Source organism: Triticum aestivum, chromosome 2B (assembly GCF_018294505.1).
Source record: "Triticum aestivum cultivar Chinese Spring chromosome 2B, IWGSC CS RefSeq v2.1, whole genome shotgun sequence".
Lineage (NCBI taxonomy): Eukaryota > Viridiplantae > Streptophyta > Magnoliopsida > Poales > Poaceae > Triticum > Triticum aestivum.
In genome coordinates, this window is record NC_057798.1 from 762,941,853 (window position 1) to 762,954,048 (window position 12,196).

Sequence of the window (12,196 nt, forward strand, 5' to 3'; positions counted from 1 at the left end):
TTTCTTCTCAAGTCTTACCTCCATATATGTTGAATCCCTATTCCGCATCTTTCTACAATGAATCAAGGTACCAATATATGCAAAAGAAAAAGGTACCAACATCACAACCAAAAGGCTATGTGTAAATGATTCTTATGTACGAACTTAATTAGATTGGTTGCTAGCTAGACAACAATAGCTGGATCGACTCGATGGCGATCTCACCTCAATTGCAGTGGGGTTCAAGTGATCAGTGTCAAGTTCAAGGGACAGATTCAAAGGCATGACTATTCTGCTATCTAGTACCGATCTTCTGGGCCAATCAATTTGTGATGTTGTGCTTGTAAACATGGCCACAACTTCAGGCATGGCTGGCCTATCATCTGGCATCTCCTGGACGCAGAGGAGCCCGATTTGGATACAACGTTTTAGCTCAGGAAGTATCTCAGGCTCGGACTTGGGGAGCGGCACAATTGTCATGTCGAGAAGTTCAATGATCCTATTCTGCTCCCACAGTTCCCAGGCCTACCAAAAAGAATTGTCAAGTTCCATTAGAGTATGTACATCTCAATCAAGAAATAAAATAAATTTAGAGCTTTGCAACACCAATATCAATATGAACCGTGCATGCACATGCAAAGAAACATGAATTTATAATTTATTTGGACTTACTTGGGAAAGAAGCCTTTGCAAGCTACCATTCCTTTGCCCGCTAAGAGTCTCTAGAAGAATAACTCCAAAGCTATAAACGTCGCATTTCAGCGTCATCTCCCCTCCCCGCACATACTCCGGAGCTGCGTATCCCCTTCATGGAACGCAACAGTGTTAGGTATGTCGGATCCGCAACTTTTGTGTGTGGTGAATATACATATTTCTTTAATACTTACGGAGAAATAACAATTGTTTGATCGTGCCCAGTCCGATTATCCGCAAACAGTTTGGCGGTGCCAAAGTCAGCGATTTTTGGCTTCCACTCATCATCAAGAAGAATGTTCCCGGGTTTAAGGTCACGGTGGATCACACTCTCGCCTGATCCTGCGTGGAGGTATGCAACACCATGCGCGATCTCGCGTAGTAATTCTAACCTTCTTACCCAGTCCAGTGAAGCACGAAGATTAGGTGTGCCTGTCCAGTCAAATATAGTTGATTAGATACCTAAATCTACTATATAGAAATTATGGATTAAAAACAAAATGCCTATGTTATTTCAAAATTTAACATCCAAATTATTAGCGGACTCTCTGAAAGCTGCTTATAAACACTCTCAAATCTCAAAGCACAATATGCTCTAAGAGGTTTCTAGAATGAAAACTTCACTCTTGATTCAAAAAAAAAGAACTTGAAAGAAGGAAAACCATGCAGGTGTATGTGGCTATGTGAGGCACTCCCTCTGGTCCTTTTAATTCGCATATTAGATTTGTGTCAAGTTAAACTTTACAAAGTTTGACCAAATACATACAGAAAAATACCAACATATACAATACCAAATATATATTCCACGAAATTTCATTTGGTAATGAATCTAAAAATTATTCGTTTGGCATTGTGAATGTTGATACATTCTTTTTATAAGTTTGGTCAAAGTAGAGATGCTTTGACTTCGGACAAAACTTCTATACAGACTAAAAAGGACAGGAGGGAGTATGTACCTATAAGCATTTTCTTACAAAACATATGACGAACTATGACTAATAATAACCTATTTATAATATAATATAATTTGTGCACATAGTGCTAATAATAATAATTCTTTTGGTACCAAAGTTGCATATATATACCACGCAAATCTATATGTATGATTTTTTAGATTTGTCCTGCACAGAAAATGTTAAGGTTGCCAAGCTAATGATTAGGGCGAAAAGCTGGAATTTTTGGGGGAACTTCGACTTAGGAGATCATGCATGTGCGTGAGAAATTAGCGAAACACGAGGATCCAGCACGCAATATATCTGTATGATCTTGTTTGGAACACAAGGATTCAACATTTAACTTTTCGTGAGAACTTGAGAAATTCCATGAAGGGAATACCAAATATGTAGATGTTCAGACTCTTGTTCTGCATGTATTCGTAGATGAGTATCCGCTCCTTGCCTTCATCACAGTAAGCGAGGAGACAAACAAGACTACCATGTCGAAGCCCAACCATCACTTCCACTTCTCTCGCGAAATCATTCTTGCCTTTTGTTGTCAATGCCGTTTGTTTAAGCCTCTTGACAGCAATAGTTCTTCCTTCAGGAAGCTGTCCCTGGTGATTTTAGAATTTGAAATGTTAGAAATTAAATTTGCCAATGGCTGCTTTCCTACATGTCAATGCCTTAAAAAATGACTTTTCCCCCATGAAGGATAACACACACGCCACGCGCGCGCGCGCGCCCACACACACACACACACACACACACACATTGACGAACCTTGTAAACAATGCTAAATCCGCCCTGCCCGATGATATTACTTTTAGAGAAATTTCTAGTAATATCCTTTATAATTGCTAGACTAACTGAAGGAACCGCCATGGTAGGATTCCGAGGAATAGCACCTGCAAAACGAGCTTGCGTATTTTACGACATTGAATTTACCATGCATTTCCCTATAACAACAAAGATTGAGCTAGCAGGGCATAATTTACCTATAATTCTGTTTTTCCTTCTCCACCAAATCATAAAGACGACCAGAAGAATAGTCACAGCAGAAGGTAGAGTTGTGGCAACAAGTAGTGTAGGAAACCTTTTACGGCCATCTGTTTTTGGAGAAGAAAGATAAAAAATAAATAAAACATACTACATACTTACAATCATTTAATTTTTTAGTGTATATTTTCACAACTTATGTCATATAATCATCGTTCCCCATCCAGAAACTTGAAGTCTTGAACCCACATGTCCAGTCTACTTGCAAAATGTTGTAAAACTGTATGAACTCTCTTAAATTTTGGAGTGAAAAAAAAATCGAATCTCATTGACTTAATCTCCGAATGTGAGCGACTGGTTCCAAAATTTTGCAGTACTAAGATAAAACTTATATAAAGTTTTGTGCTTTATACTTCATATTTTAATTCAAATTTATGGTGATTTTTAAATCCTTAACAAATTCACCTTTTCCACTGAATAATTTAACCTCCATAAAGTGGACCATAAAAATAAGTGTAACTTCTAATTTGAAATTCTGAAATTGTATCTACAATAGAAGGATTAGGACTGAAGTGAAAATTTGGGGCGAAAATGTAGTATCCACCCATAATCTGTACATACCGATTTCTGATTTTGACAGCCTCAGGTAGAGATTCTGCCCTCTGTCGACGAGGCGTAGATCAACAATGGCATACGCCCACATGACGCACCCGGTGCCATCGCCGCCTCCCCGAATATCGGCGGCGGCGTAGGCCAAGCAGGAGCAGTTGGCGAGGCACCTCGCCCTGCACTCCTCCAGCGTGACGCCCATGTCCACCGACGCATTCTGCGTGTCGGGAAGCTTCATCCCTGACACCACCTTGAACCCGTCCGTCGTCGTCCCGCCGGCACAATCCAGCGCGGCGGCTCGTCGGCACCCGTCGGCGTTATCCTTCACCACCAGAGCCGACGTGTTCGCGGCGCTGAACCCGGCGACACAGCCGCAGAACCCCGACGACGCCGCCTCGGGGTCGCAGAGGCCGAACGGACCGCACTTCCCGTACTCGTCGCACGGGTCCCTCGGCCCCTGGAATATACGGTTCCACTCCCGGCTGCTCGCGTCCCACTCCAGCCGCTCTGCCTTGCCGGTGTGGTTCACCACGACGCGGGTCAGCGGCGCGCCGGGCGCGGCGGTGTACCCGTAGGTGGTCTCCCACGGGCTGCTCGTCACCAGCAGCGGGTACTTGCCCGCGTACGCACGCGCCTCCGGGACGCCGTTGAAGTAGATCCCGTTCCACGGGCCCGTGCGGTACGTTTTGACGTCGTGGTACCACAGGATGATCTCCGGTAACCCGGTGGTTTGCAGCGTGCGGCGGTAGTCTCCCGGCGACGGGTCGTCGGCGGAGCTCCAGGACGTGAGCTGCCACTCGCCTCCGGTCCAGACGTTCTTGCCCAGCTTCATGCCGGGCAGCAAGGTGTCCGACGGCTGATCGAACGACTGCCACAGGGAGGCGTTGCTGCTGCCGTTGCGCACGACCAGGTTGCCGGAGTCGAGAAGCTGAACCGCCGCCGCAGAGGCGGGCAGGAAGTTCGAAGACCAGACCGTCCGGGCCCGGCGGGAGGTGTCCCCCAAGACGAGGCTGCCGACGTCGTTGAGCACCAGCGTGCCGGACTTGTCAAGGAGCGGCTTGTCGCGGTTGGCGACCCAGCAGACGGTGTCGTTGGACACCGAGAACCATATGCCGAGGTACCTCTTGGTGGACGCCCCGGGAGAGAAGAACCCGAGGGTGAAGGAGCCGCCGGCGGAGACGAGCGTGTCGCCATCGGTGAGCTTCTGGCCCCTCTCGAGCTTGTCAGTGACACCGGCGGCGATGGAAAGGAGGAAGAAGCAGATCAAGAGCCGCTGCAGTAGGAGACGTGCCGGCAGTTGGCTGGTAGCTCTCATGGCGGATGGATGCTGGATGCCTCTTTCCACAGCACAGCTCATGCATGGACCATGGGATTGGGATGTATACGGCCGAAGTGAGCGACCTTTTCAAAGCTAGACTGGTCATGTAATTAAGTTGTAACACCTCTTGGACCGAGATCATAACATTTCAAGTACGTACTCCTAGTTGGTGATTTGGTTAGTACTAATGTGCTACATACTTGATAGAGATGGGACTAAAAATGTATTAGTTTCTTTTTCGAGATTGAAATCCAAACAATTCCATTTGGCCGTTCAAGAGCAGCCAATTTTTCAAGGAAGTTGCAATCATCAGTTGATTTTTTTTCAGTGGTAGATGTGACGCGTGTGGAGGGGATAACATAGCAATCACAGTCATTGCAGAGATGAGAACTTAGCTCTTGCTCGTCGGAATAGTACAAGCTATAGTATGGGTCTAGATGAATCCATTAGACTGGATCAAATTGCCACCCGTAGCCGCCATCTGATATGCCTATTGCTCTAGTAAGCAGTAAATGCAGAGCATGGCATCGATCGCTATGTGCACGTGCTTCGTCCTTTTGTACTGAACTTTTGACAAGTCAAACTTCTCTATATTTAATCAAGTTTATACAAAAAATAATATTATTATTATATTCATCACGAAATGTATTTTTATATTTTATTCTGTTGGTAATCTAGATGTTGATATTTTTTTATAAATTTGGTCAAACATAGAAGTATTTGACTTTTGGAGAATAATAATGCACCTTATATTTTCGGGAGTAACTCAAAGTCTTAAATGACCCTCACTTAAATCTTTGAAGAGGTCATGTAACCGTAGTGTCCTAGACCAGTTCAATTCGGAAGAGTCCTTGTTAGTCTACACACAAAAATTTTGATAATTTTGTTGGTTGAATATTCTCCTCTCTAGTGATTCAAGAATCAGGACTTCCTTGCTAGATTATTCGTGATTCTGTTGAAGCCTATATAATTTAGATCAATCACAGTGAAAAAGAAGATCATGGTTGAAAAGGCCAGATGTGTGCTTTGCTCAGCCGCCTTGGAAATTGAAGGTTCTCCTGCGTCAAAGAAATCGTATGATAGCAGTCATCGATTGTACCTTGAAAACGATCAGAGTGACTTGTGTTACTGCACATTTACTTGGTTAGAATTCTTAAACATTGTTATATTTGTTTTTTAGTGTACATTTCTCATGACTTTGACATGTTTGTGAACATCAGCAGAGAGCTACTATTTAGATTCACATGGTAAAAATGTGATCTAAGGATTAACATTATCCCGTTGTCTGATGTCACGGAGGCAGTATTGGTTGTCGACGTCGACCAAGAGTCATGCCCATAGTCAAATAAATAGAATTGGATTGGCAGGGGTTTTGTTTTGTGGTTAAACTCGATCATCCCCCTCATGGCAGCTTCAGCGAAGTTTTTATAATCTCATGTAGTGTCGGCATAACATGTCCAAACCGTCATGTAATTTTGTCTAATGTAAGGCTTCAGATAGTGGGCAATATTATGAGGAGCACAGTTCTTTTGCGGCGTAGAAGCATTGGTGGTACCAACTTACAAACAAAGGCAGGTTAAAATAAATATTATTTGTACTAAACTTTGTTACTTCTTAAATTTAATATTTTACTTAATTGAAATATTAGTTAGTATATTTTACTACATAGATAACCAAGTTAATCACATAAAAATATTTATGCATATTCAACATAATGTTCTTTATATAGTTTGTAATGTTTGTTATTGAAATTTATATGCTTGCAATGCGCTAAATTTAAATTATTTTTTTAACAAAAGCTACATGTGTTTTCTTCTTTTTTGACAATGTCCTTTGAAGGATCTTCAAATTGGATCTCTTCAATGCGAGAGTGTGAAACATAACAAAATATAATGCTTCCACCAATTAATGTTTTTTTTGCGGAATACCAATTAATGTTTGTAACATGTGCAAGCTATTTGTGTGTGTTTGTGTGTGTGCAATGTCCTTTGAAGGATCTTCAAATTGAATCCCTTTAATGTGAGGAGGTGAAACATGACTAAATATAGTGCTTCCACCGATTCATATTTGTATTATGTGCAAGCTATTTGTGTGTGTGGGGGGGGGGTGCGCAATGTATAAATAATGAAATATTCTTTGATATCTTGCATAGGTCTCTAAACTGTATGTCACTATGTCCTAGTGAATATCTTGAAAGTAGTTTCTAGCGTATGGTTGTATTAGTGAATAGAACCGTTTTAAAATGGCAGCTGCATTAGGTGAGCAACATTTTCGCGACCATGCACCTATAATGTTGAACCCCGCTTGATACTTGTGAGGAGAGAGAATGGAATAATTTAGCTCTATCTCTCCTAACCCCATTGACTCTCTTGTTCAATGTGGCTACAATGGCAAGGAGCGGAGGCATGAGAAGGAATTGTGTGTATGATGTCTTGCAAGTGCATATGACTAGTTATAGCCAGTTTACAAAGTAAGATTACTTAATCCATTACGAGCTAGAGAATTGGTCATTCATCTCTTGTATGTTGAGGTCAACAGGCATGGCGTTTACACTCGTTTATCCGTGAGCACCTTGGGAGAATATTAACATGGATTTTCTGCTTCGGTTGCCGAGAACTAAGACGGAAAGGAGTCTAGGTCTGTGGTTGGTGATAGATTTTCTAGGATGGCACAATGCATTCCTTGTCATAAGAGCAATGTTGATTCACATTGCAAATGCGTTATTTAGGAATACTGCGACTCCTTGAAGTACCCAGGACCATCATCCTCTTCGACCGTGGCGTCAAGTTCATAAGCTAATTTTACTATATATTTTGGGTCAACTTGGGAATGAAGCTTCTCTTCTCCACAATTTGCTGCCCAAAAAGTGATGGTGAAATGGAGTTTTTCAACTGAACTTTGTCAACTATACTTTGAATTGATCAAGAAGAACTTGAATATGTGGGGAGATTGTCTACCTCATGTTGAATTCACCCATGACCACGCAATTCATTCAATGGAAAGCAAGAGGCCATTTGAGATGAAGTATGGCTTAAACCCCCACACGCGACTTGATCTTCTACCACAACCGCTCCAATAACGAACCAACATGGATGCCAGCAAGTGAAGTTTTGTCTCTCCTTATTTTGCATCGATCGTGAGTGACAGAGTAGGCCTACTACGCATCACACACCAGAAGCTCGGACGGGAGAAGTGGCGACGTGGTTCTGGTTTCGTGTCAAGTTAACGTTCGATTAAAAATAGAGCATGGCCCTCAGAAAAAATTGAGCATGGTTGTATGACAAGTTCAGTTCCTCTAAGCCGTCGAGTAAGATGTGTATGTTGGCTTAAGCTGTAATTGTGTAAGGTCTTAGTGACTGCACTGTAAAAGAACAAAATCTAAGTAAAGAGAACAGAGAAGGGGGTGGGCACAAGGTCCCAGATCTCTCTTCCCATCATGTCTTCTTCTTCCTTAGAACTCTAATCAAATCTCCCCAAATCTTCCAATATGGCACCAGAGCGGGAAAATCCTGTGTGTTTCTCCTATGAATTGAAGGTTGGTTGTGGGGCGGAGCTCAATAGGGCCCAAATTTGCTGAGCCGGCTGGCTCTGAAATGTCAGAGCACTGGGTCGTTCCCATCAATCTACAACAGTATTGTGTGTTGGAGCGTACAAATACTGGCTAGTGTATTGATTCTTGTGGCTGCTGTGACCAGATCACTCGGTGATCGTTGTGTATGTTTTCTATAGGTTTTGTCCGGTTTTATTTTGTCATTTATTTCCCTGTTTTTCAAATACATGTCTACTTTCCTTAATACATGTTGTGCACTTTTTGCATACATGTGAAACAGTTTTTTATATACGTTAACCTTTTCCAAATATGTGACGAACATTTTTTCAAGAACATGTTTGAACATTTTTTTAATGCATGTTAAATATTTTCAAAACGCACGTTCAATATATTTTTGAATTGCACGAAACATTTTTATTAAATTAAGAAACAAGTTTTTAAAATTACTCCAAATATAATTTTTTTTAAATCGCAAACATGATTTTGAAATAAATGAACATTTCTTCCAAATGTGATAAACATTTTATTTGAATGGTACACAACATTTTTTTAAAACTACCTGAAAATTTTGCATTTTATATTTTTTATGAAATTCATAAATATTTCTAAAACACGTAAACACATTCTTAAATGATACAAAGATTTTTTTAATGGTATGGAATATTTTATTTCTAAGTAGGATAACATTTGTTTTACATTGTATTAACAATTGTTTAAAATTTCACAAACATATTTTCGGAATATGTGGAGTGCTATTGACACTTTCTAAAAGTTATGTGAAAACACTGCACGAACTTATTTTAAACCCGGCATGAAAGTTTTCAAAATTTAATTAAAAAAATTAACCATTCAAAATATAAATAAAAACTAATAAAGGAAGAAAAGAAAAGAAAAGCTAGGTGGGAAAATGGACAAGAAATAGGAAAACCACAAGAAAAACTAGACTACAAACTACTCCCTCCGTCCGGAAATACTTATCGGAGATTAGAAGAGTAAAATAGAACGAACGAAACAGAAAATTGGATAAGCGGAGTGGCCGTCCGTTGTAGGCGATGCTCCCTTCTAGCGTCAGGGCTATGTGTCGCCTGTACTTATTCCTATGAAGAATCACCTACAGCAGGCGGCTATAGGTCAGCCCAACACTGTAACCAAGCAAGAGCTTATTTTCTGTTGTTTATTTTTCGGTTTTACACTGTTTATTACAAGGCTTTCCTCATGTTATCTTTGGTTTTTCGATGATTTTCTTAGTTTCATGTTTTACTTTTCTTTGGGTTTTTTCTCTGGTTTTTTCCTTTCGCCTTTTTATATTCAACATATATCTATTTCTTCATTCACATTTTAAAATTTTCTTAGACATCAGGAACATTCTTTAAACAGGTTTAACATTTTTTAATACATGATTACCATTTTTCAATAAATATTTGATGCCTACTGTGTTTTATACATATCATACACTTTTTGCATGTCTTAAACATTTTATTATATATGTTTAAATTTTAAATACATTATTAACATTTTTAATACTTTTTTTAACATTTTTCCCAAATACATGTTGAAACATTTTCTTTATGATATAGAACATTATTTTTAAACTACGTGAATATTTTATACATTGGATCATCATTTTCTAAATGGCATAGACATTTTTTTTGAACACGTGAACATTTAGAAAATGTAACTTACATTTTATTTAACGACACGAACATTTTGTTTAGTGTATACTCCCTCCGTCCGGGTTTATTAGGCCTCTCAGCATCACAAGCATGTCCCTTTTTATAAGGCCTCATTTTAGAAAGGTGCATGCATGCAACTATTTCATTGGTTGCATTGAAAGTCATTGTTGTTGGTGCCATGGTTGGGAAATTAATACACTTCATGCGTGTTTTTTCATTGGCTGCATGCATGTGAGAGAGTGCATTGGGAGTGAAATGAAAGAATTAATGTGCCCAAATTACTATATGTCTTGGTCTAAGAGAAGTTGTCTTTAGGCCTAATAAACCCGGACGAAGGGAGTAATTTTTTTAATATCACATACATTTTTGGAATGTACAAAAAAAATGTTGAGCGCACATTTTCTTACACAACATTTACAATTTTTTAATGCAAGATAAACACTTTTGAAAAATATCACTTAATTTATTTTCTTGTAGTATATGTATTTTATTTTTTTCAATAAACAAAAAGAAAAACACACGTGACATTAGTATGACGAGGGCACGTGCCCTCGCATAGGAGTTACTGCGGGCGGCACATAAGTGTGCCTCCTTCTAGCTCGATATAGTCGTGCCCTCGACTCTTCCCGATCGGGTGGCGTTTTGGCGCCGGCCATGTCTTGTTAAATTGGTGTCGTAATTCTAATAGGTTGGTTGAATATTGCAGGTGCACCGCTACACGTACGGTCGGGGATCGGGGCCTTGTGTTGTTCATTTTGCCGGGTCGCCGGAGGAAGTTGGGCAAAAATTATTTTGCAAAAAGAAAATCATAGATTTGACACTGGTTTGTATTTTTCTAGATTTATTTCAGGCCATGTTGTGTTCACCGGGAGGAGACATTCCCGTCGACCACGAAGATGTTTATGGCGACTTTGTCATTCTTAAGATGATGTGTCGACTCAGTTTTTGAAGATGTTCATAGGGGTAGGATATGTATGTGTACATTTATAGGGATGTGTGTATGTGCGTATATACGAGTGTCTGCGTGTGTATTGTGTTTTTATGGAGGGAGTAATCTGCAGGTAAACAAATCGGTAGATCAACCGTTTTCAGTGTAACCCTATGCCATTTTACAATATTTCTTTTTCGAGACCAATATTTTTTTTTCTTTTTGCAGTACACTTTACATTCGCCTTGTACACACAGACTTAAAAGGGTTGCTTTAACCACACGGCACGTAAACCATGTGCACGCACGCACACTGCTAATTATAATCAGCGGTACTAATCCACGCGGTGCTAGGCGTTGGGGCCCCACATGGAGAGGAACATGACGGTGCGGAGCGACTCCTCCTGGGCCGCCCGCCTCCGCCGCTCCTTGGCCGCCTTCCTGGCCAGCGGCGCCTTCGCCCGCGCCGACTCCGCCGGCGCCCTGCCGGCCCTGGCCATGGACTGCTGCTGCGCCCTGTCGGCCTTGCCGGCGGACCTGCCGACGGCGTCCCGCGCGGCCTGCGCCGCCCGCGCGCCCACCCGGCTCATCATGTACCTCACGCTCATCCACCGACCGCTTCCTCTTCTTGCTTGCTTTGGCTTGGTTGTGGCTTGGACGTGGATGGAAACGGGGCGCGCCGGCGTTTATATATATAGTACAGCGCGCGGTTAGCGTGTTGGCGTGCATAACGCGGGCTCCGTTCCTGCGGGCGTGCGCGGCGGCGGTACACGGTTTTGGAGTGTTTATCCGGCAAACAGTGGGCTAGCCGCTGCTGCTGCTGACGGAGGGAATTCTACTCTAGAAGATGCTTTGCCTTGTCACGGCTCACCAAGTCCTTATCCTAGCGCGCACTACTACTACTAGTATCATTTTGACGTCACCCATTACGCGTTTTTGTCACTCGAGGCTATACCTGGCCATCTGTCGGGCTGGGCCGGGCCAACCAAAGCCCGACACAAAAAACCCAGGCCTGAGCCCGGCCCGGCCCAGTCATCGGGCCTAAAAATCGGGCCCAAGCCCGTCCCATCATGCTAAAAGCTTGTCGGGTCTCGGGCCACGGGCCGGGCCTCTTTCTTAAATGGCGAAAACGACGGACCCGGGGCTCGGCCGTTGGGGTCGAAATCTAGTCCCAGGCCCGGACCGTGGGCGAGGTTGGGCCGGGCTGTCCATGGCTAGGACTACTCGAGGCTTCAACGAGATGGTGCAATGGTTGCTTTCAATCTCAGACGAGTGGTAAGAAGATGATGATGGGAGTCGGAAGCTTGGTGGACAATGCACAGGGTAGGACCCAGGAAATGACTCTGAGGTGGATACATTAGGGACAGTTTCTTTTGTGCGGCTTAAAAATTAAGCTGCCTCTTTCCAGATTAAAAAATAAACCGTCTTTTAAGTTTCTTTAGACTTTAAGCTGCCAAAAGAACTAGGAGCACGCTACGCGTTGGCCGGGGTATCATTTTTAAAGATCCATCGA

General features: G+C 42.2%; 2 protein-coding genes across 2 annotated transcripts; both read right to left on the reverse strand.

Moving 5' to 3' along the window:
• LOC123047243 (G-type lectin S-receptor-like serine/threonine-protein kinase At4g27290) lies at positions 1-4,634 on the reverse strand. Its single transcript, XM_044470740.1, has 7 exons — positions 3,228-4,634; positions 2,606-2,716; positions 2,391-2,515; positions 2,008-2,224; positions 867-1,104; positions 652-784; positions 1-504 (listed from the first exon to the last, which is right to left on the reverse strand). The coding sequence occupies exons 1-7, from the start codon at positions 4,570-4,572 to the stop codon at positions 145-147; spliced, it is 2,529 nt and encodes an 842-aa protein (XP_044326675.1). The 5' UTR covers positions 4,573-4,634; the 3' UTR covers positions 1-144.
• Positions 4,635-10,812: 6,178 nt separating this feature from the next.
• LOC123042550 (uncharacterized) lies at positions 10,813-11,356 on the reverse strand. The gene has a single exon (XM_044464981.1). It carries the CDS (start codon positions 11,289-11,291, stop codon positions 11,034-11,036), a length of 258 nt encoding a protein of 85 aa, XP_044320916.1. The 5' UTR covers positions 11,292-11,356; the 3' UTR covers positions 10,813-11,033.
• Positions 11,357-12,196: the final 840 nt, after the last annotated feature.